Source organism: Dermochelys coriacea, chromosome 6 (assembly GCF_009764565.3).
Source record: "Dermochelys coriacea isolate rDerCor1 chromosome 6, rDerCor1.pri.v4, whole genome shotgun sequence".
Classification (NCBI taxonomy): domain Eukaryota; kingdom Metazoa; phylum Chordata; order Testudines; family Dermochelyidae; genus Dermochelys; species Dermochelys coriacea.
Window position 1 is genome coordinate 114,778,618 of NC_050073.1, and position 23,623 is coordinate 114,802,240.

The window sequence follows — 23,623 nt, forward strand, 5'->3', positions numbered from 1 at the left end:
TGCTCCTTTCTGCGAATATCTTAGTGAGTCTTATGTGTCTGCGATATGTTTATTGTCTAGATTGTAAGATCCCCAGCACAGGGGTGGTCTTGATATTTGTCTTGTACAGTGTGCTGTCGACGCTTGACAAGTAATAAATAACAACAACAGGTGGCAGAGGAAGACAGTGTGATTGATAAAGGAGTAGGGATGGGAGTCCCCACGGTGGAAAAAAATAGGACAGGCAACATTAAATTAAATCTGTGATAAACGGAGATCTCATGCAACTTGTATGGGAGAGCTGCTTTGTAAGTTCCTTGTGCACCTGATATTAAAAACTGTCCATTGAAAAGTTTAGTCATTGTAGCACAAGACCTTGCAACATTTTCACATCTAAAGAAATATTGTAAGATTTGAACTTTAGAGATTTACTGCTGTCATAAACTGATTTTCATGTAAACATACAGTTGATTCATCATATTCAGCAGGCTGGTATAGTTACTCCTTAATATCTACTATCCCCATTATACAAGATGCTGAATACAGTTAGTCATTATATCTCTAATTAATACTGATTGTTTCTGTACTCAGAAACCATATAAACACTTGAATAGAATCTTGTTTTCTGTAGGGGAAAATTGGTTTAAATCTCTGGAACAACACAACAGAAAATTCAGTTGCATGATACATTGTGCTGAACCTCTCGGGTCATATTTTTGTTTTGCCTTGTCAGTGCATTAAAGAGGACAGATTAAAAAGAAATGAAACATTCCAACCTTAGCTGTTGTCACCTTAAATGTAAATATATAAAACATTATCAGCTGAACTTCTAAATAGAAGACAGGTCATTTGAAAATATTCTGTCTCCGGTATGTTGTGGAATTATCTGAAAGACAACTGTGTATTAATAGTTGGAGTTTCTAGGTTGGTAGTGAATTCAAAAAATGATGATATAATTGAGCGGTATCTTGTAGAACTCTGCTGATTTGGTAAAACAGATTGCTGGCATCAATCATCACAGAAAAGTCCAATAGCATCTCCTTAATAATTTGCGCTGGTGACTTAGTAATGACATACATTATATCAGCACTTCCCTTTGTTTTCCTTTAGTATCCCACAAATATTATAGGATGTTTTTAATCTACAGGCCAGATTCTGATCCCATTACTTGCACTGAGTAGCACCTTACTCTGCGAGTATCCCCTAGACCCCAGTAGAACTACTGGTATGAAAAACTGCTTACCAGTAGTGAGTAAGGAGTTCACAGTCTGGCCCTAACACAGTCAAGTCACTAACTACTTCAGTGTTCTTGTTCTGTTGTTTCTTGCAGCATAAGTGTAAAATAAATCTCAGTTTACTGAAGCTCTGAAGGTTTATCAATCAATAAAAGAAAAACTTCTTTTGAACTTTAGAGACACTGGTTAGCCTTATTTTCTCTTTCTCTTAAATTTTCATGGAGGTTTCTGTTGTATGTGCCCATTCAAACTCAAAATGCTTGTGAACAAAGAAAATGGAAAAAGTGTCCGAGCCATTAAAAGTATGTTCATCCAAGTATTTGACAGCTTTTATTCTATGTTCCTTTTTCTTACAGTTCTTTAATTGTAGATCTGCATAGAACAGTCTTCATTTATTTTTGGTCCTGGGGAAGAATAACTGTGAGGGCTCAGATGTTCTGTTCTGAAGTTCAGTCTGTTACAGTATGTCTCTCCTGCAGCTGGAAGGTGTGATTTCCAACCCAGGTAACTCCCCGCTTACTCAGCATGAGCTGATGTGCTAAAAATAGCAGTGTGGACGTTGCAGCACATTTGGCAGCTCAGTCCAGCCACCTGAGTCCAAGCCTGCCTGGCCTGCCGCTGTGGGCCAAGCTTGGGCTGCGATGCCCACACTGCTGATTTTAGCACAGTAGCTCAAGCAGGACTAGCGTGAGTCTGTCTACCCACGCTGAGAATCACATTTCTCAAGCAGGTCAGCACAGAGGTGTTCGGGAGCCTGGGGCAAAATCTGAAATGGAAGCCCTCCCACCTTCCAATAAAATTGTACCTGAGAGGAGGATCTGGGGAGGGGTTGCGTATTGGAGAGGAGCCTCCCCTGCAACCCCATAGTGCTGGCTCCTATCCTACGGGGCTGGGCCCAGCTCCCTGCTCCGGGTGTTGTGACCTAGCTCACGGGTTTGCAGCGCCACTCAGTTTGGACTGGTGGCCCCTCCATTGTGGAGGGGCTGCTGGGCCAAACCTGAATGGTGCTGCAATCCCACGCATCAGTGTTTCTTGCACCCTCCTTTCCCCCAGGTGGCCCTGCTCCTAGCTGCAGCATGGACATACCCTTCGAAGTAAAGTCAATGGAGCTGTGCCCATTCATATTAGACTCTTTTTGAAAACCTCCAGTGAAGACGCTTAGGCAGTCTGTTCCATTGTTCTACTGTTCTTACAGTTAGGAACTTTTTCCTGAGATTTAATCTAAATCTGCTATGCTGTAGTTTGAACCCTTGTCTCAAAGGGCAGGACAAGAGGCAATGAGAGGACAACTTTTCTCCCATCTTTTTTATGGCAGCCTTTCGGAAGACCACGATCATGTCCCCACCTTAACGTCCTCTTTTCCAAACTAAACATACCCAGTTCCCTCAGCCTTTGCTCACACGGCTTGCATTCCATCCCTTTGATCATCTTTGTCTCTCGCATCTGGATCCTTTCCAGTTTCTCTACATCCTTTCTATATAGCAGTGACCAAAATTGGATGCAGTCCTCCAGCTGAGGCCTAACCAGCGCTGAGTGGAGTGGTACTATCACCTCCCGTGATTTGCCTGCTATGCCTCTGTTAATGCAACCTAAAATTGCATTCGTGCTTCCCCCACCCCCACAACAAAATTGCATTGCTGACTTATGTTGAAGTGGTGCTCCACCACAACACCCAGGTCCTTCTCAGCAGTGCTGCTGCCAAGCCAGTTATCCCCCATTCTGTATTTGTGCATTTAGTTTTTCTTCCCTAAGTGTAGCATCTTGCATTTGTTTGCTGAATGTCATTTTGTGGTCTCTAGCCCGGTTCTTCTGTTTCTCAAGATCCCTCTGAATGTTAGCTCTATCCTCCAAAGTATTGGCGACCCCTACTAGCTTTGTGTCATCTGCAAACTTGATCAGCTTGCTCTCCATACCTCCATCCAGGTCATTAATAAAGGAGTTAAACAACACCGGACCCAGAACAGATCCCTGTGGAACCCCCCAATTATGTATCCACTTAATGGTAGTTCCGTCAAGCCCACATTTCTCCAGCTTACTTATCAGAATGTCATGTGGGACTGTGTCAAAAGCCTGGCTGAAGTCCAGGTATATTATGTCTATCACATTCCCTCTATCCACCAAACCAGTTACCCTGTCAAAGAAGGAAATCAAGCTGGTTTGGCATGATTTGTTCTTGGTAAATCCATGCTGGCTGCTACGATTACCCTTTCATCCTCCAGCTATTCGCTAGTTGAATGGTTATACATTGTTCTAGTAGTTTCCCAGGTATCAAGCTCAGGCTGACAGCTCTATAGTTCCCCGGCTCCTCCTTTCCCCCCTTTTTCAAGATGGGCACTATGTTAGCCTTTCTCCAAACTTCTGGGACCTCTCCTGTCATCCAGGAGTTTGTAAATATTATTGCCAGTGGCTCCAAGATTTCTTCAGCTAATTCTTTCAGTACCTTTGTGTGCATAGCATCTGGCCCTGCTGACTTGAATTCATTCAAATTGATCAGAAGATCTGATGTGTTCTTTACTTATCCCAGTCTGCATCCCTTCCGCTGTATTGTCTATGGTAACTTCGCTAGTCATCTGGGCACATGTTATTTTTTATGAGAAGACTGAAGCAAAGTAGATATTGAGCAGCTCTGCCTTCCTATCATCTTCCCTTCCCAGCTCATCATCTCCATTGAGCAGCGGACCCCCACCGTCCTTAAGTCTGCATTTATACCTGCTTAGTGGAGGGGAGGAGGAGGAATGTACAGATGCATTTTAGTACTTTTTCCAAACTGTGTGATACAAAAATTAATTGAATAACATGAAATAAATAAATGTATTTGCATACTTCAAAAAGTTGTGTAATAGTCTAGCAGTTTAGTTTCTTAACTTGTGCAATAAAAATGGCAATGCATACAGTTCTGTTTTATTCCACAAGTTAGGCAAGTGAGGTAAATTTTATGTAAGTAAACTTCAAAGGAGTTTCACGGAGTTTTGCATATTTACAGCAGCATAGAGAATTTGAACCAGGGATGCCCTTCCACTGAAATTCACTCTGCCAATATGAATTACAGGTGCTGGCACTTATATAATTGATGTTGTGAATGCACTGTTTGAAAGGTATAATGTCGAACAGGATAGCTGGGGAATTGATCCAACAAGGGACTTAGGCACATCTCTAACTTTAAGCGTGTGAGTTGTCCCAGTGACTTCCTTCCCGCTCACATGGGATAAATGCAAACTTGACTTCAGTGGGGCAATTCATACTCTTAAAAGTTGTGCTGGATTGGGGACTCTATTTGCAAGAGAATTGCGGCCTTTATTTCTTGTTGATGAAATCCTGTCTTGATTCATAATCAGACCTTTGTAAATAAACTCCGATTACCTGAATGTCTTGGGGAACTTCTGCATAATTTTAGAGAACGGAACTTTGGTCCCAGTCTGAATTTTGGATTTGGGGCATGGAAGCAAATTTTGGGTAACTCAGCATTCTCATAACTAATGCTTGGATCATCAGGACTTATCTAGGGTGACCAGATGGCCTGATTTTATAGGGACAGTCAAGTTTGGGGGGCTTTTTCTTATATAGGCACCTGTTACGCCCCATCCCGTCCCGATTTTTTACACTTTCTATCTGGTCACCCTAGGATTTATCTGTAGTGGATTCCGTTCTGCATCAGAAGTATAAGGGGTTCTAAGAGGATTTGAGAATTTGCATGGCTTTTGTTGAGTTTTCTTCTCCACTTTATCATTTTGTCATTGTAGCATATTTATGTGTTGCCCCAGTGGTGTATAGTATCATGTTTTTTTTTAAACACTCTAGCCTTGAATGTATACCTAGAAAGTCACTTATGTAAAATGACAACACATAAATCTTTCTTACAATAAATAAGCAGCCACAATTGTTTGCTTTGTAGGTTTCATGGCAATCTTGGAATACCATAAATGTTGAAATGTGGTGTAAATCATAGTTAAATTTCAGTGGATGACAATTACAGCATAGTTAATGTTTATAAGTTGTTACTTGACTGTGGAAAAAAACAGAAATGGATTTTTCTTTTCCAGTTTTATGTATGGGGAACTGACGGATAAGAAGACCATTGAAAAAGTCAGACAGACTTTTGACAACTATGAGTCAAACTGCTTTGAAATTCTCCTGTACAAGAAAAACAGTATGTATAACATTGTATACAACTGGTGGTAATCCACAGTACATTTTTTAAATGAATAATTGAGCAATAGCCATTTTTCTTTTAACATTTGTGTGGGAGTTTGAGGCAAGATTTTTAAAAGTGACTAGTGATTTTGGGTTCCTTAATATTTGAATGGACAACTTGAGACCCCCCTAAAAGGGTCTGGTTTTTAGTAGGTGGGTGCTCAGCACTTTCTGAAAGTCTGGCCCCTTTAAAATGCCTCAGGTGAGGACCCCAGAAACACAACTCATTTTTGAAACTTTTGGGGTATATGAAGGTGATCAAACTAGGTACATTGGTAGGAAGCACTGTGGGAGGTGCTCCATGCAGATTGGAGAATGTCCCTCGGTCATGAGCTGGAACACTCATGTCCCAGCTGTCTATGGTCCTGTCAATTGTGCTTACTGATTTGATGGCTCTATGATGCATAAAGACACCCATTAGGAACTTGGATGAGACCACCAAACGTAAGACCCAGTGAAGAATTCGTACAAGGTTATTAGAAGGCAGAGGACAATGTAGTAACTCAACAATGTGACCAATTCTCTCCTTCAGCTGGCTGGCCTCTCCAGCAGTTTTCAAGAACTGGAGATGATTTTACTTCAGAATCAGGTTGCCACTACATATTGCCATCCTAGTCTTTCTCTTTAGGTGTTTATGCTGCTCCTGTGCATTGTTCTTGCTCATCAACATTTAACATGATACTGGACAAAATCTGTCAGTTGTGGATTGGCTGGCAGAGTTTACAGACTCTGTGTTTTTAACTCTTTCAGTCCCTCTTTTTTTTTTTTATGCTTGGACTTAATCACTATTCAAAGAATGCTGCTGCCATGAAGTCATGGAAGCTTGACCCAGTAACTTGCACATTCATTCAGTTGTGATAGGCCCTAGCCTTGCAAGCTGCTCTCCACGGGCAGACCCCTGCGCCTGCATGGAGTAGCTTGCAGGATTGGTTCCACAGCTTTTCCTAGTGAACTTCAGTTGCAGGAAAATAGTGAACTATAGGAAAGGGCAAATTGTGTTCCAGGGCCTCATCCAATAGTTGTGCTATATGTCACTACAAACACTTCTGTCTCTGATAACAATGAACAGAGGATTTAAGACGATGCTGATCCCTGAGATTGCACCTGCTAAGACTTCCTGAAATGATACGTGTGTTGTTTATACTTTAATTCAACTTTTCCTTTTTAGGAAAAATCATCTCATCCTTTGCCTTGCACACACTTAAGCAATAATAAGTTATCCTAAGGTCCCCCAAATTCTGTCCATCCCGAAGTATTTTAGCAAACTTTTGTATTTAAAAGAAGAGCAATTGTAGCTCTCACTTCCAGTACAGCTGCAGGTGTCTTGACATGTCCTGTGAATGACAACATTCTGGTCTTTGGCATGTGGTCATGTCTGTTCCTTCGCTTTTCTGCGGCTCTGCTCTTTTGGCTGTGCACTCTGCCTGATTGCTCCCATATGTTAGGAAAATGTCCTGAGATGGGTTTGCCCTGCATTTCTCCACTGGAAGATGCTTCTAGCGTTGCCATGCCCTGTTTCCAGCTGGTAACAGAATGGATCCCTTGCAATCAACTCTCCCTTTTGCTATTGGGTTATCTTATTAAAAATAAGCTGAAGTGGCAGCTCCTGGTTAACTGGTCTCAGTCTTTCATTAAATTCCTTTCCCTTTTATTTTTAAATAGAAAAGCTAAAAGCTTTCTCCTGATCTTTTTCCATATCAGGCCAACAGCTTTTGCTTCAAAAAGAATATCCCTTGCTTGGGTGGATTGTCTCTCAATAAATCCCTGAAACACAGCTTCCTCATTAAAACCTTCAGCTGTGCCCAGATTTCCAGCTCTTCTGTCTATAGTTTTTATAAAATATGCAGGATAATGGAAGGACTTTGTAATAAGAAAATATCCAAGTACTGTGTATAGGGTCATTCTCTGTTCAGTCTTGGATCGGATCCCATCCTTAAATTCAGTGTCTCTTGCTCTCTCTCTCTCTCCCTTCCCCCAAAGCCAAGAATTAAGACTCCCTTGGTACTAAGACTTTAACTGGCCGACTTCAGCAAATGCATTGTCCAGCACTTGGTTCTACCCAGTCGTAATCTGTACCTGGCTTCCTGCAGGTTGGCAAAACTAAGTCCTTATAAAAAGAAAAGGCGGACTTATGGCACCTTAGAGACTAAAAAATTTATCTGAGCATAAACTTTCGTGAGCTACAGCTCACTTCATCGGATATAGCTCACGAAAGCTTATGCTCAAATAAATTTGTTAGTCTCTAAGGTGCACAAGTCCTTCTTTTCTTTTTGTGGCTAGAGTAGTACAGCTGCTACTCCGAAATAAATCCTTACAGTGACCACACTACAAAAGCACATGTTAAGGTTAACACTGTAGCAAAAAATAGGTAGTGTACATTTCTTCTAGAACACCTGCAGAAAATACAGACTATTACCAGATTGAGGGGTTTCAGTTTATTCCCACTGGAGGCCAGGTGTGTGTCACCAGCCTTCTGCTCTGAGTCACTGCACTTTCATAGACCAAGTGAGAGAACACCCAGTGTTCATTTCAAACCCCACTCTGTGCATAGCAGTACTGTGTGTTCTTGCTCATGAGTTGTGTAGGTTTTTCTCCTGAGAGACTCTTTTTGTTATTGACTGAGATTTGTTTGGTTTCTCCTTTGCCTCCAGCATAGTGAGAGGTATTATCCAGGGGCTGCTGCTTTCAGGCATTATACTCAGGATTACTGCCCTCAGCCACTTATTTAGCATTTTAAGCTTGCTGGTATGAGGGCTGCCTGGTTTCCTTATGTTTATTAGAGTGCCTTCTGCTTTTTAATTAGTTACTTGTCTAAAGAGCTGCACCTTACAAACCTCTTAGAAGCCAGTGTTCAGATCTGTAAATCTTGAGTTGGCTATTGGGAGTTGAAATAATGGAGTCAGCACAATGTCCCTGGAATAAACACTAAACCACAGGCCTTCCTTGTGCTTGTACCACTTACTGCTATTATGGTACTGGTGTAATCACAAACAGTTCAATGTAGCCACACTAGCCGTGGTGAATTGCAGTTTTGACCTTGTCCACACTAGTCCTATGCTAAACCATTTTATTTTCAGTGACCTCTGGGCATCTATTCTGCAGTTTCTGGTACAATTCCAGAAGCAATGCATGGTGGGAGATTTTGAAAGGCGAACAATGCATTGTGGGTGGACTAGTCTGTGTCCATTCTGGCACCAAAACAGTTCAGACTCGAAACAATTTTTAACCTGGCTGAAAGCATGTCTAATCCAAGTGGCATTGTGCATTCTGCTAAGCCATTCTCCAGCATGAGGTCTGAAGATGCTCAAAAGAAGTGGATGCCTGTGAATCAGCCATTGCTGCCCTGTTTTTGGCCCTTCAGTAGCCTCTGTGAGGAATGTCAAGACATCAAGCTCGCTGTCAAGCTGCGGATCTATGGAACCACAGTTAGACCAACTCGGCTGAATGGAAGTGAAATGTGGGCACAGAGAAAAGCTGAAGAATGTTGGAATGATGTTTTCCATTCTCGTGGTCTCTGTCCACTTCTCCATATCAAGTGGCAGGACAAGATCAGAAATGAGGATATTCAAAAGCCGAACCAGCAATTGTCTCCATCCATGCTAATTCAGTTTCAGTGGCTTTCTTGGCCTGGACATATTATTTGACTAGATGACCAACCAGTTTCAAAGTGTGTACACCAAGGAATGCTGCTATTTGACCGACAATCCCATGTTTGCCAAAAGCTTCGGTTGTGTGACAAGATTGCCAGGGATGGATTTAAACCGAATATATAATCACACCACCTTAAGCACCTTGCCAGAGATTAATCCATGTGGCAATTTGCAAAGAGGCCATGCCCTGTGCTGATTATATTAAGCCATTTGGAGCACCTCTGTGTATGGATGTGAGGTATTATAAGCTTGCTATGGGGAGCAATTGACTTTCAGGGTGGTCCATGTTTTTTAGTGTAGGTAAGGCTTCACTGACATGTCATTCATACAAGTGAACTGCATATCTCTAAACAAACTGTTTAGGATCCCAAATCAATAATAAAATCTACCTCCCCTGCAGCAAATCAGCATGCAGAAATAGAACTGATGTGGTGCACAGTCCTAGTGGTGGCTGACTACACAGGGTGAATTTGACCATACAGAGAACAAGACACTTGCTAGTTTCATTCTCCTGCATGTTGTACCAGTAAGCATATTACATTCCTGCTGTGTGCATATATATCTGCTATTCTAACCACTCCAGCATTTTAGGTGCTTTGTTGATTGCTTGCTTAACCAAAGTGCCAGGATTGTAAAATGGTTTTGTCTTGAATTCAAATACTAAAAGGAAGATATATCGATGGATATATCATCTGTTGATTAGAGCAGCAGAGAGACTGGGAGTCGGACCTCTTGGGCTCTATATCCAGGTGTGTGTGTGTCAGGTATGGTCTGGAGATTAGCCCAGGAGACTGGGAGGCAGGATGGCTGAGCTCATCTCTCGAATGTTCTTTTTCATGTGTGGTAGAGTGTCAAATCTGGGACATGGCACATTTGACAACATCATCCTACTTTACAGAAACATTTTAAAAATGTTTTAAAAAAAATCTAGAGCTTGTTTTTTAAAGGGGACCAGCAAAGGAAAAACATAGGTGTCTGCCATTTTGTTTTGTTTCTCTGTGATGTGAAACATGAACCTTCAAGGTTTTCCTCTCGCCTTGTTTATTACTTTAGAAATATCAAAGTTTTGCCTACCTTGAGGATGAGAACCACCTAAACTCCAAAGGGGGTGAAGAATGATAGGCAGAGACCAGGCTAAAAGGGGAACAGTAAAACAGTGTTATGGCAGAGATTATTTGGGGTTCTTTCTTTGGTTACTTGTGGTAATTAATTGGATTGCTAGCATTTTCTCATTTTAATGTGCGTGTGAATATATTATACACCCAAACAAACATGGCAAAGGTATAGCTATCTAGAAATGATTTTCAGATACATGTATGTAACATAGCATTTAAAACATGTAGGAGTTGTGGAAAGCTGGTGTTCTACCACATGCCCTGATTTCTTTCTCTGTTTTCCAGGAACCCCAGTTTGGTTCTACATGCAAATAGCACCTATAAGAAATGAACATGAAAAAGTGGTTTTATTCCTTTGCACTTTTAAAGATATCACTTTGTTCAAACAACCAATTGAAGATGATTCAACAAAAGGTAATTTTTAAAATAATTTATTATTAATGTTAAAATACACCTATTCAAGTTGAACCTCAAAGCAGAAGCAAACAATGAATGTGAAGTGTTTCTTGGCTTCAGGAAATGCTTAGCAATATGTAAGAGTTCTGACATCATTCTGCTACGTTTGTGGTATAAAACTCTTAAGATCAAGCACTATGTATGTAACGTTCACTAACAAGATGCTGCAACTGTCCCTAGACTTGGTGTTTCTTCTTTTTTGGTATGCATCCGATGAAGTGGGCTATAGCCCACGAAAGCTTATGATCAAATAAATTTGTTAGTCTCTAAGGTACCACAAGTCCTCCTGTTCTTTTTTTGGTATGGTTTCACTGATTGTTTCAGCACAGCTAGATTTTGCTTAGATTAGAAACTAGTAACATTCTGAGACACCTTTAGCTTTTTAATTATTTGTTAAACTTTACTGTTTTAGGAGATTGAAAATTAAACAACTTTCCCTAAGGAGATTATAATTTTCCATTTAGTAAACCCTTTTTTCCCCCCTTGGTGATGAGGTACTGATATCATGTTCCTGTTGAAGGTGAAATTACAATGAAATGGCCCATTTCACTTGTTCCTCGTTTGCCAGCAATGATATCAACATAGCTCTGGTTGTTGTGTTTATTTGTTAACAGCTGCTGCAGATGGTGTTCATTTGGATGTGCAGTGGCCTATTCAAATAAACATCCACGGCCAGATCCTCAGCCTTGTCCAAGGGCAGCTGCTGTGGACGGGTGAAAAGGACCTGTTTATACTGTCTCTCTTGATCCTGAGGCATATCCTGTGCTTCGTGGCTGCTGTATGCTAAGTTTATGTTTGTGTTGTTTTTCAAATTATACTAGTGCGCTCTTGGTTAAGGGAAATAATATCCTGTTGCCTACACATCCAAGATTTGCTTTGCCTTTGCTTATCGTTTATTTATTCCTCGCCTTTCTCCCCCCACACCCCAAACTTGGCAAAGTCTGTTTCTCATGGAGAATTATAAATACCCAAAGCTTTAAAAAGAGATTCTTGGTGTCATCCAAGTGCAAAAAACGAGGGTCTGAACGATTTTTCTTACAGTGTGGATAACATCTGATTATCCATGGTCGGGTAACTCAAAAGTTACTGAAAATATTTGTCAGGCTGTCTGGAGAGGCTTACGAGCATGCGTGCCAACCTCAGGGCAGACTGTCCAGGAACAGGACACCAACTCCAAACTGGCTGTATGTTCTATCACTAGATTTTACCAACCAAGTAACAAGTGTGAACTCCTCAGACACTATAACAGCCTTAATATGAGTCCCAGACAGTCCCCTTGGGCACACTGATCTATCTTGCCTCCCAGCCTTTGTGATAGATGGCCCCTTACACCAAAAATCACCACAATGTTCAGGAGTACTTATGGTACCTTAGAGACTAACAAATTTATTTGAGCATAAGCTTTCTTGAGCTACAGCTGTACAGCTCAAATAAATTTGTTAGTCTCTAAGGTGCCACAAGTCCTACTTTTCTTTTAGCGAATACAGACTACACGGCTGCTACTCTGAAACCTGTCACAATGTTCAGGTTACCTCTAGTCCCAAAGGACCATCGCTTTCCCCAGGTCATTTGTACCTTAGATCTGTCATCAAAGACAATGCTTGTAGCCAATCCTATATTAAACTAACTAAAGGTTTATTTACTAGGAAAAAGAAATAAGTTATTTACAAGGTTAAAGCAGGTAAACATATACACACAAATGAGTTACAGTCTTGGGTATCAACAGGTATTAGATGTTGCTGTAATATGCAAGCTCTTTATGTCCTTGAGGGCTAACCCAGGCTAAGCAGCTTGGGGATCCCTTTCTTATGCATAGAAATTTTGCCCTCTCCCATTCCAAGCAGCATAGTGATAACAGTTTTTCTTGACATAGATTTTTATCCCTTTCCCCCAGGGCTTAAGATGATGGGATGAGGATTTGTGCACATCTCCATTTCATGGATGTTGGGGGGGGCAAATAACAAAGTCTTTTGTCCAGTGATGTTCCCCAATGGCTTGTCTGATGCCCATAGGCCTTCTTTTGTTGGGCAGGAGATAAAGCCTCTTGTGGTAAACTAGTATTTCACATTTTGATAATTTTTCTCTTCTGATGGGGCAGGTTTACAGTTTTAGAGCAAACGTTTTTATAGTTACGAAGCAAACACGTAAATACTACCTTATATCATAGGATACAGATATTATAAGTGAGATTAATGCATGCAGCAATTTACAAGTGTTTGATAAAGTCTAAAGTCTAAACACTAAACACCTTCTTATAACTCTAATAGCTATTTTGACAATACTAATGCATGTGTGAGCCAGACTGGTTTCCAGCTATGCATTTGTCAGTGTTCAGTGAGGCCTAGGAGTCCCGGCATGAGTTGGCACCTGGTCTGCCCGTATTTACTTCAAACTCTCAATAAACAAATAAATAAATATGTTTATGATTTAAAAAGTCCACCTTTGGGCTAAGACCAAGTATGAAAAATTTCTGTCCAAAGATGATTTCTTTGTGAAGTTAAAAGAGCATGAAAGGACACCTGAAATGGAAATGCCTTCTCAGCCATTGCAGTATTGTTGCTGCCACTAGAATGGAGTTAGTATCTGGTGTGACAAAGTTCCTCCTCTGCCTTGATGGGTCCTGCGCTTATTGGCAGATTTGCTCGCCTCAGAGATTCACGGCAGCCCTCAGTTTGGCCACTTTTGCTAGTGGCTCAAACCTGCCGTTCACTCAGCTAACCTCATCACTGGCCAGCATGGGGAAAAGGAAGGAGAACAATCCCCACAGTCTCTGTTGGTCCACTTAGTGGGTCGGGGGACAGGCCAGGGACCTTCCCCACTGGTGGGACCCACAGTCCAGGTCAACTCCTCCTGTATCCAATAGGGAGTTGGGGGGATGGGGGTAACTCGTGCCCGCCCTCTACTTCGGGTTCCAGCCCAGGGCCCTGTGGATCACAGCTATCTACAATGTTTCGTGTAACACCTGTGTGACAGCTACAACTCCCTTGGCTACTTCCCCATGACCTCCTCCCAACACGTTCTGTATCCTCACCACAGGACCTTCCTCCTGATGCCAGTTAGCATTTGTACTCCTCAGTCCTCCAGCAGCATGCCCTCTCATTCTCAGCTCCTTGCGTGCCCCTCATTGACTGAAGTGAGGTCCTTTTTAAACCAGATGCCCTGATTAGCCTGCCTTAATTGATTCTAGCATCTCCTTAATTGGCTCGAGGTGTCCTAATTAGCCTGTTTGCCTTAATTGGTCTCAGTAAGTTGTTGATTGTTCTGGAACTGCCCCTGTTACCTTACCTATGGAAAAGGGACCTGCTTAACCTGGGGCTAATATATCTGTCTTATATCACTCTCCACAAGTCACGGGACCTCCTGGTCAACCTCCTCCTGGCCCTGGCTAAAGAGCCATCTTGTGACTGTGGGGCCTATTTCCAATCCTCTGTCCATTCACGCATCCGGGCAGAGGAGTTCCTCTGGGTGGCGTCCACTGGCTCCCTGGATGCCTTCGAGGAGCAGTGGGCGCAGTCCGGGGTTCTCTGCTCGGTGTTCCCATCAGGTTCCCTTCATCTGACCCTTTGACTGCACTCCTGTCCCTGTTATTTCGTTAGTTGTCCCTGGAATCACTTGGCTTCCAGGTCCTGTGGCTCCTCCCCTTAGGCTGAGGGACAGGGTGTGTGTGTGTGTGTGTGTGTGTGTGTGTGTGGTCCTTTAGAAGTGGGAGGACTTTTGCCCGCCCACTTCCTGGATCCCAATAGGATCACTCTCCTGCAGCCATCTGACCCGACCCTGTCACACTGGCTAAAAGTACTTCGTTGCACAATAAACTCCATGATCTGAAGCATGCCCATGACCACGGCTGCAGCCTGGAAAACAATTTCCTGAAACTTTCAAGGTAAATCCCAGCTAATTGAAAGGACTTATTAATTGGACAGGTGTAATGATATGGGAACAAATCCTTCTCTTCCCTCCCCAAACTCAATGGGGGGGTTGGGGTTCAGAAAGTAAGGAGATGCTCAGCAGGGAAATCTCTGCACAGAGTTTCTCTCCTTTGCTCCTTTGGGAGAATGGGGTTTGCCCTTAATGGAATCTGCCCTCAAACTCTGCATGTCCCTAGGGAGCTGCATTAGCCAAAGAAGCCCTGTGCCATTTTCTTGCAGCACCAGTCCAATGGAGCGTGTTACCAAAGCCTCCTCTGACTGTGGCTGCCCTGTGCGAGACCTACTAAAGAGGAATCCTAACCAGAGCAATGATATTACCTCCCCAGGCTGGCTGAGCTTTCCCGGGGAACCTCTGTGGGGATGGCAGTCCCCCTCTCCTGCCCTCGCTGCTTGTTGGGCTGTCCACTTCCCAGCCCCAGCTAACTGCCTGCCCTTCCCCTTGTATAGATCCTTGCAGAGTGCTTATTAAGAAGGGGTAGTGGATGGCATAATGAACCTTCCTTCTCTCCAGTCTCCATATTGGTTCCACCTCAGCAAGATGTATTTATGGGGGGAAAATATTAAGAAGCTGTGAAAATTCTCTCTGTTTATTGCTGCTGTCTGAAATGGGAGGCTATCGTTATTTTCAAATGCCAATTATATTTAAGCACCATTCCAAAATATTGCCCTATAGCAGGCTGAGACTTTAACCTGCAAGTTTTAAAAGCCCATTTTCCGGGCATGAGGGCATATTGTCTTCTGCTTTCACGTGGGCAGACCAAGAAATGCGGCTGAAGTCTAACAGCACTCGGTCAGAGTACTTTGGATAAAATATCCAGTCCAAACCTGTTAACCCTGCATCATTGGCCTGATTTTCCTCTCACTTACACTGATGTAAATCAGGAGGAACTCCCTATGTTTGTTCATCTCTCTCTCTCTCTCTCTCTCTCTCTCTCTCTGAAAATATAAAACAATAAATGTCATCATTATGCATCAAGTTGCAGTGGGGAAGGTCTAGGTTGGATATCAGGAAACACTATTTCACTAGAAGGGCGATGAAGCACTGGAATGGGTTACCTAGGGAGGTGGTGGAATCTCCATCCTTAGAGGTTTTAATGCCCAGCTTGACAAAGCCCTGTCTGGGATGATTTAGTGGGCGTTGGTCCTGCTTTGAGCAGAGGACTGGACTAGATGACCTCCTGAGGTCTCTTCCAACCCTAATATTCTATGATTCTATGAGTATGTGGGAGAAAACCTTCCAGCACTGTTGCATAATCTTTTGTATCTCAAATGAATGAGTCTGTACTGCCCCACTACTCTGCAATTACAGCACTGCTTTGTCAGATGTAGTGCTATAGGATATGCATAATTCATTTTTCTTGCAGATAACATCGCTGTATGCTCACAAGCTCTCAGAGCACTTTAGTTTTGAATTATGGGCTTGATAGATATATAAATTACAATTTACTGGGAAATTTAGAAGCATTTATGAAAAGCACTATGGTAAAATACTGCTTTAAAGTACTAGAATTTGTCATTGAAAGTGCTTTTTTTTTTTAAAGACTTTTTTTTGTTTTGAGAGTCTACCAGGGCTATGAAGTATATAATACATAAGTAAAACATATGCCCACTGTAACTATGAATGGTGTATTTGAGTTAGTCTATTATTTAAGATGTCTATTTCATTTAAGATGAAAAATTCAACAGCAATAAAATATCAATGCCATTATGTACTAATCCTGCCATAGCAATGTATTCTGCAGTATCGGTAAGTGTATTGGCATATCCTAGAGCTATAATATATCTCACTCCTACAAAGCACAAGCAAATAGTCTTTAAAATAATAACAATTAGACAGTGACTCAGGAGATAGGTGCTAGGAGATGGAACCTTTCCCTTCAGGGTCATTGGCTTCAGTGTGTCCCAGATTGATAGGTTGCCAAAAAGCATTTCTTTGGATTTGATGGCTTCAGTCCAGTTTCTAGTGGGCAAATGTCCACATCACAAAAATCATCATTGCAGCTGGCACCACTGTTGGCAATCTGAACAGGGATGGAGGCTTAGCAATTATCTGACTCCTAGAAGTGATTCCTCTAGACCTGAATTTTGCACATAAGTTTGCATTGCTGCTGCCAGTCCTATACCTGTTCTGTTGATAAATGGATGGTTTAAGTTTTTAGGGCTGTCTACTAATGCCTTTCACAAAAACTAAATTCACTTAAAAAAAAATCTGAAAATGCCACTTAAAGGAATGTTCCTGATAAAAGTCCTGTTCCATACACAACCCAAAACCACCACATCAACAGTCTATAAATCTCTTGCAGTTAATGTTTAATGAGAGAATAATCCCATTGAAAGAAAATCTAACCCACTGAGAGGTACAATTAAAATAAAAATTGATGTAAAAGAGTAACATTGTTTGTTTAAATGGATACATTTTCTACATACAAAACCAATAGCTCCTAAGCAATATATGAAATAATGAATATAGTTTTGGGTATCCAGGTTTTTAATGCATTTTTTGTACTTGCAGCTTAGGTCAAATAGCTTCATTTATTATTAGTGTTTAATCTAAAAATTCCTTTCAGCGGCAGAGTCATGAAACTTGTTAAGAAAAAATGAACAGCAAGATAAATATGGAATGTTCTGCATTTGAATGTGTTTGCACAATATGGAATTACTGTTAAGCTAGAGGAAAGGCAGAAAATACATATAATATGAAAATACCTCGCTCTTATATAACACTTTTCATCAGTAGATCTCAAAGCACTTTGCAAAGGAGAGCAGTATCATTATCCCCATTTTACAGATGGGGAAACTGAGGCACAGAGGGTTAAAGTGACTTGTCCAAACTCGCCCAGTGATTTTGCACCCATTTTGAGCTCACCAGTGGCTGGATGTGAGCGCAAAATAGGTGTATGCCCACTTGTTAGTATGCAATCAATGGTGCATGCCAAAAATGGTTGTGCAAAAACAGAAGTCACACATTTAAATGTATCCTAGCATTACAGCAGATTATAAAACAAGGGACTACATGGAATTTTAAAGTCAATGAATTTGGACTAATACCACTGAGGTAGATGGGATACTTTTGTGCACACTGTGTAACACCTAGCTCCTTAAGTGGTCTCATTGGCTTCAGTGGGCCTGCTCGTCGAGTAAGGCACTACTTAATGCCTGCAAAAGTCTTACGATCTGGCCCATTATTTTCTGCTTGTTTGTTTATTTTTATATCCATTCACCTCTATCCCCAATAAAGCTACGTTATAGTGGAAAAATTTATCATAGAAAATAGTCCATTTCACCAGCTACCCTTTATCCATTATAAGGAACAAACATTTAGCTGATGTAATAATCTGAATGGCTGAACGTCCATAAGTGATTTAGAATTGCATATTCTCATTACTGTTGTTAGAAGCTGATGTATCTTTCTCATTTTATATTTCCAAACTGCCTGGCTCCAAAAATTGCTAGCTCTCTGCTTTGGTTTGTTTGCCATAGAATATAGATGGTTTAAAGTGGTGTCGTATATTAACCATTTCATGCTTTACTAGCAGATGGAAAAAAATACCTTTTCATTGTCTGAAGGTGTTACTTGCGCTCCTATGGGCAGGAATCAACATTAGAATTGCTGTAATTACCCTTTGATAGTCTTTTTTTCACAGAATATCATTGTTAACCTTAGCATTTTTGCTGCGGATTAAGATCTTGGATACTACTGTGAGGCATTGATTTAAATGCCTTCGTTATTTCCTTTACTTTTAAGATCAGACAAGCCCGGACAAAGAGGTTAATTGCAACCCAGTAGAAATACATTAATGTTTTCTTAAGGAAAACGAGTCACGTCTGGATTTTCAGCAAAGCAAATATCCTAATAATATGATATTTCCCTGAGACTTTTAAACTCTTCATATTTCCTTATTCATATATGTGGCTTATAACAACTATAATATCAATTATGGCCTCCATTTTCAAATAAGGCAATTCTGAGGCCCTGTATTCAGATCCTCAGTAGTATTTAGGTGCTTAACTTCCATTGATTTCAGTAGGAGCTAGGTGCCTAAATGCCTTTTGAGGATCTGGGCCCTAAATCCATACTTTTGCTTCTAAATAAACTGTAACAGATACCCGCTGATGCTGAACACCTCCAATTCCCGCTGAAGTTAATAGGAGAATGTGACAGAATACCGGGATCAGCAACTGAACCACCACACTGGTCGCTCTTTAACCAGATAGACCCTCAGGGAGGGCCTGATTAAGGAGAGGAATTCCTGATTTCTAGATTGGATTGGGGCTGGAAAGCTAATGAGCTAATTAGCTTATTTACAAGGAGACAGGATAAAAGAGCACAGGAAGGAAGTGCAGGGTGGGAGGGGGGAGTGAGAGAGTACGTGGATGGCCGGACAGACAGGTGGGCGAGTGGGGCCTGACGAAAAGGAGCGTTTTGGAAGAAGACATCTTTTCTTTCCTGCCGCTTTGGAGAAGGAGTAACAAAACTGGTTAACATTCTAAATACTGTGACTGCACTAGAATGTAGAAGGTGGAGGAGTGAAATACTGCAAACAAACTGCATGATGGAACCTATATGAGCAGAGGTCTCTGAGCGAAGCAAAGAGGTCGGGAGCAGCGGGATCTCCGTCACACTTGGTGGATCCTTCCTTTATCCTTGCAGATAAAGAAGGTGATGGTGGAACTGGTGTAAATGTTTGCAGGCTGGGCGATGGAGGAGACTTTCCAATGCTGGTTGAACAGCAGAAGGAAGTGCAGAAGACCTTGCAGAACTTCTGACAGTCCCGCCATTTGAAGAGAGATCTTCTTGCTTGCCTGGCAGGCTCAGCAACAACAACAACAACAAAAAAACCCCTGCAGGAGTTTATATAAGGGAGTGAGCCCAGGTGCAGCAACAACTACTACAAAGTGTGGTGAGTTTTGCAGTGGGGATTGGCAATTGGGCGCGGGTCTAGGCCCCTGCAAAATTGGCCCCGCAGACGACCCTGATGCCTTTGTGGTCACACTGGAGAAAGTGGCTTTGGGGGCAGGATGGAATAGGGAAACTGGGTGCCATGGCTAGCACAGGAGACGCGCAGGAGGCCTAAGTGGCTCTCAGTGAGGAGCTGACAAGAGATTGCAAAATGGTTAATGTGGTCAGCCTAGACTAGGTGGACCTTTCGATGGGCAAGTCTCAGTAAAAATGTTGAGTTGCAAGATGGATGGACTGGGGGATTACAGCCTCAGGTATTTGCTCCAAAACTGACAGACTAGGCCACTCAGCTGAGGCTGGACACCCAAGGTGAGGACATTACAGATGCTGTCATTCTTGAACAGTTCCTCTGCTGGAGGATAACCACATATGGGGCAGGTGGCATCAATCTGTTACCCTAGATGTGGCAATTAAACTAGCAGAAGAGTTTGCAGTGCTGGACATTCCCGGGGGTGGGAGGAGTTGGCAGCTTAAGTGGCCCGATCTGGGGAGGAAGACCAGAGAACCTACATCCAGAAAGAGCTGAGAAGAAGAGGGAGGAGCCCAAAGGAACATCGATGGGATCTTGTCTACTGTGTGTTACCAGTGTGGGCAGCAGGAATGTGTAAAAAGAGACCGCCCATACACGGAGTGAAGGTTTACAGACTTCTGTGATTGGACTGGGACTCCCAGGAGGGAGAAGGAAGGAAGCTACCAACTGTTCCTGTAGTGCTGGGGAGAAGGTATCAAAGGGGGCTGGTGGACACTTCCTCCGCCTGTTCACTAATCAGGTGGGAGTTGGTGGAACTTTCTGGAGCAAGGGTGAGGCTTGTATGCATACATGAGTGAATAAGAAACTCTGCCCTGGAAGTTTGAGGGAAGTTCAAAGGGAAATGGGGTGGGGTAGTGGATGGGTTGCTCCACCCCTTCATATTAGGCACAGACTGGAACCCTTTCCCATTAGGAAAGCAAAGGGGCATCCGGAACCCTGGAGGAATGGAATGAAACCCAGGGGGAAAAAGCCATTAAGTATAGAAGGGCTGGAAAATATTAGACAGGAGGATACAAGCCAGAGAGAAGGTAAAGAAAGGGGTAGTACCCCGAGAGGCAAAGGAGGAGTGAAAAAAGACAAGGGAAATAGTCTCATAGGCTAAAGATAACCCGGACTTATTACCGGCAGTCCTGTTAACAAGGAGACAGGATAAAAGAGTTTGGGAAGGAAGTGCTGAGAGAGAGAAGCAGGAGAGGGACACAGATGCAGACAGACAGACAAGGCTAGTAGGGCCTGAAAAAAGGGAGAGCCCTGGGAGGAGAACCCCCTATTTTGGTGAAGGGGTAGTAGCGCTGTGTGACTGCACTAATATGGAGAAGGTGCAGGTGGAGTGAAATGCTGTAAATAACTGCACAGTGGTATCTGCACAAGAGAAGGTCTTTGAACAGTGTGAAGCAAAGTGGACGGGAGCAGTGGGTTCACAGTCACAGAGAGTCTGGTGCTCAGCACCTCTGAAAATCAGACCACTTTAGTTAGGTGTCAAAATATCCAAGTTCCTAACCTTTAAGTATCACGGTTTGACCATTATTGGTTAGTGTGGTGGACAGATCATTTTATGGCTGCCAAGGTATTGGCAACATACTGCAGCAGCAAGGTACTGGAAAGCTGGCTGAATGGGCTAGCTAGGGATTCCCCTCATGGAAGGAAAATCATCGGTAGTGTAGAACTGACCTAGCGACTGTATGCCACCCGGCCCTGGCATACCATATGTTCCTAGGGATAGGGTCAATGTGGAGCAGCTGCTAGACATTGCCTGTTGGGGCTATGGGCGGGGATGTAGGTTAAATTCCTAGATTCCAAGGCAGAAGAGACCATTGTGATGATCTAGTCTGACCACCTGTATAACATGGCCCACAGGACTTCCCCAAAATAATTCCTAGACCAGACCTTTTAGAGAGACATTCAATCGGATGTAAAAATGGTTAGTGATGGAGAATTCACCAGTTTAAAGAGCCTCCAGACTGCTTTTACTTATGCAGGGTACCTACCCAGCCCCCAGCCAGCCCCAGGTTCTTGGGGTCTGCTAAGGATCTGGCTGCAAGTAATAATTAGGAAGAGATGATTTTATTGAACAAAGCCCTAACAACTACTTCTTTAAGGGAAGCTACATGCTTCCATTTAAAATGTCCCGAATCAGAAGAAGCGTTCTTTGAAAGGATCCCAGTTGTCATTCCTTCTTTTGACAATTTTTTTGCTAGTCCATTTTCTATGTTGTGTGTTGCCACAGCTTCTTAAAGCTGCACTACAGCTCAGTGCATTTATTCTGACTTACTGGTCCCAAACACAAAGGGGCAGCTTTACGTCAGAAATGAACAAAAGCATTCATATCATTAATTGATCACTAGCCTGTATTAATAGTAAAAGAATGTGGGGATCTGAGGAGGGGATGTGAAATCTCCTCCAGAGTGTGCTAAAACCAAAGTCAGTGGAACTTCATAGCGCGCAAAGTAAACTCTAAGCAAGAAAGTGGAGTACAGCTATAACAAGAACAGGTAGTAAGAGATTTGTTCCCATTCCAGCTGTCCAGTGTAAAGCAAGGTGATTGAGCACCTGGAGAGGAAAGCTGCATCAGCATAGCCACACTATTAGACTAGTATCCATCCAGTAGAAAGGCAGGTATGAAAATGAACAGGTTTTCATTGGGGATAATTATGGCTCCATTAACCAGTTGTTAGGGCTTGTTGACTGTGTAAAGCAGTGATGGGCAACCTGTGGCCCGTCAGGGTAATCCGTTGGTGGGCCGCCAAATTTTTTTCATTTACACGGCTGCCCGCAGCTCCCAGTGGCTGTGGTTCACCATTCCTGGCCAATGGGAGGTGCGGGAAGCGGCGTGGGCCACAGGGACATGCTGGCCGCTGCTTCCCGCAGCTCCCATTGTCTGGAAATGGTGACCCACGGCCACTGGGAGCTGCGGGCGGCCGTGCAAATGTAAACAAACTGTCTGGCGGCCCGCCAGAAGATTACCCTGATGGGTTGCAGGTTGCCCACCACTAGTGTAAAGGCTATAGGATCAAATCTTATCTAATAATATATTAGTTCTAGGCAAGGCACCATACTTTACCTGTGTTATTTGGACTAAACAATAGGAAAGCTGGAAATATTGTGTCCTGCAAAGGCACCACACATAGATTCATAGATACTAAGGTCAGAAGGGACATTCTGATCATCTAGTCCGACCTCCTGCACAGCGCAGGCCACAGAATCTCACCCACCCACTCCTATGAAAAACCTCACCCATGTCTGAGCTATTGAAGTCCTTAAATCATGGTTCAAAGACTTCAAGGAGCAGAGAAGCCTCCCTCAAGTCAACCATGCCCCATGCTACAGAGGAAGGCGAAAAACCTCCAGGGCCTCTCCAATCTGCCCTGGAGGAAAATTCCTTCCCGACCCCAAATATGGCAATCAGCTAAACCCTGAGCATATGGGCAAGATTCACCAGCCAGATACTACAGAAAATTCTTTCCTGGGTCACTCAGATCCCATCCATCTAGTATCCCATCTCAGGGGATTTGGCCTATTTACCCTGAATATTTAAAGATCAATTACTTACCAAAATCCCATTATCCCATCATACCACCTCTTCCACACAAGAAGTTATTTCTGAATCAGCTCATTCATTTAGGGAGGGGTTGAATGAACACAGTCCCATCTGCAAAAGCTTTTTTTCCCGGGGCCAGAAGACTTTCAGTCTCCGTGTCTGGTTCAGTAGATGAGCGTACATGGCAGCTCCATGTTCCTGTGCTCCCTCAAGCTCTATAGCTAAGTGCAGCAATGACCGCTTCCTCTTGTGTTACCGCAGCTCACGTTTAAAATAAACACTGGAAAAAATTCTTTTTTAAAAAAAGATACATTTGTTACCATATTTCTCCTCTCAGAGAAACCTTTGCCCCAGCATGTCTCAGGTACAACACGAACTCATCTCTGGCAACATGCAGGACCCAGGTTGTGGCACCTTGGTACTGTCACTCTAACTACAGCCCAAAGATGAGAGGACATCACTTTCTCCCTCAGACCCTTCCCAATAACAACTATAATTAGAATAAGAGGTGCAAAGAATCCTTTGTGGTAAAATATAAAATT

General features: G+C 42.7%; 1 protein-coding gene across 4 annotated transcripts in view; it reads left to right on the top strand.

Moving 5' to 3' along the window:
- KCNH5 (potassium voltage-gated channel subfamily H member 5) overlaps positions 1 to 23,623 on the top strand; it is a 248,667-nt gene that overhangs the window by 22,589 nt on the left and 202,455 nt on the right. For 2 of the 4 annotated variants that reach the window (XM_043516732.1, XM_043516733.1), the window contains exons 3-5: positions 4,198 to 4,263; positions 5,255 to 5,361; positions 10,456 to 10,584. In XM_043516732.1, the coding sequence (XP_043372667.1) occupies positions 4,198 to 4,263; positions 5,255 to 5,361; positions 10,456 to 10,584 (302 nt within the window). The remainder of the gene's footprint in view (positions 1 to 4,197; positions 4,264 to 5,254; positions 5,362 to 10,455; positions 10,585 to 23,623) is intronic. The other 2 variants (XM_038405932.2, XM_043516734.1) reach the window with 1 other exon arrangement.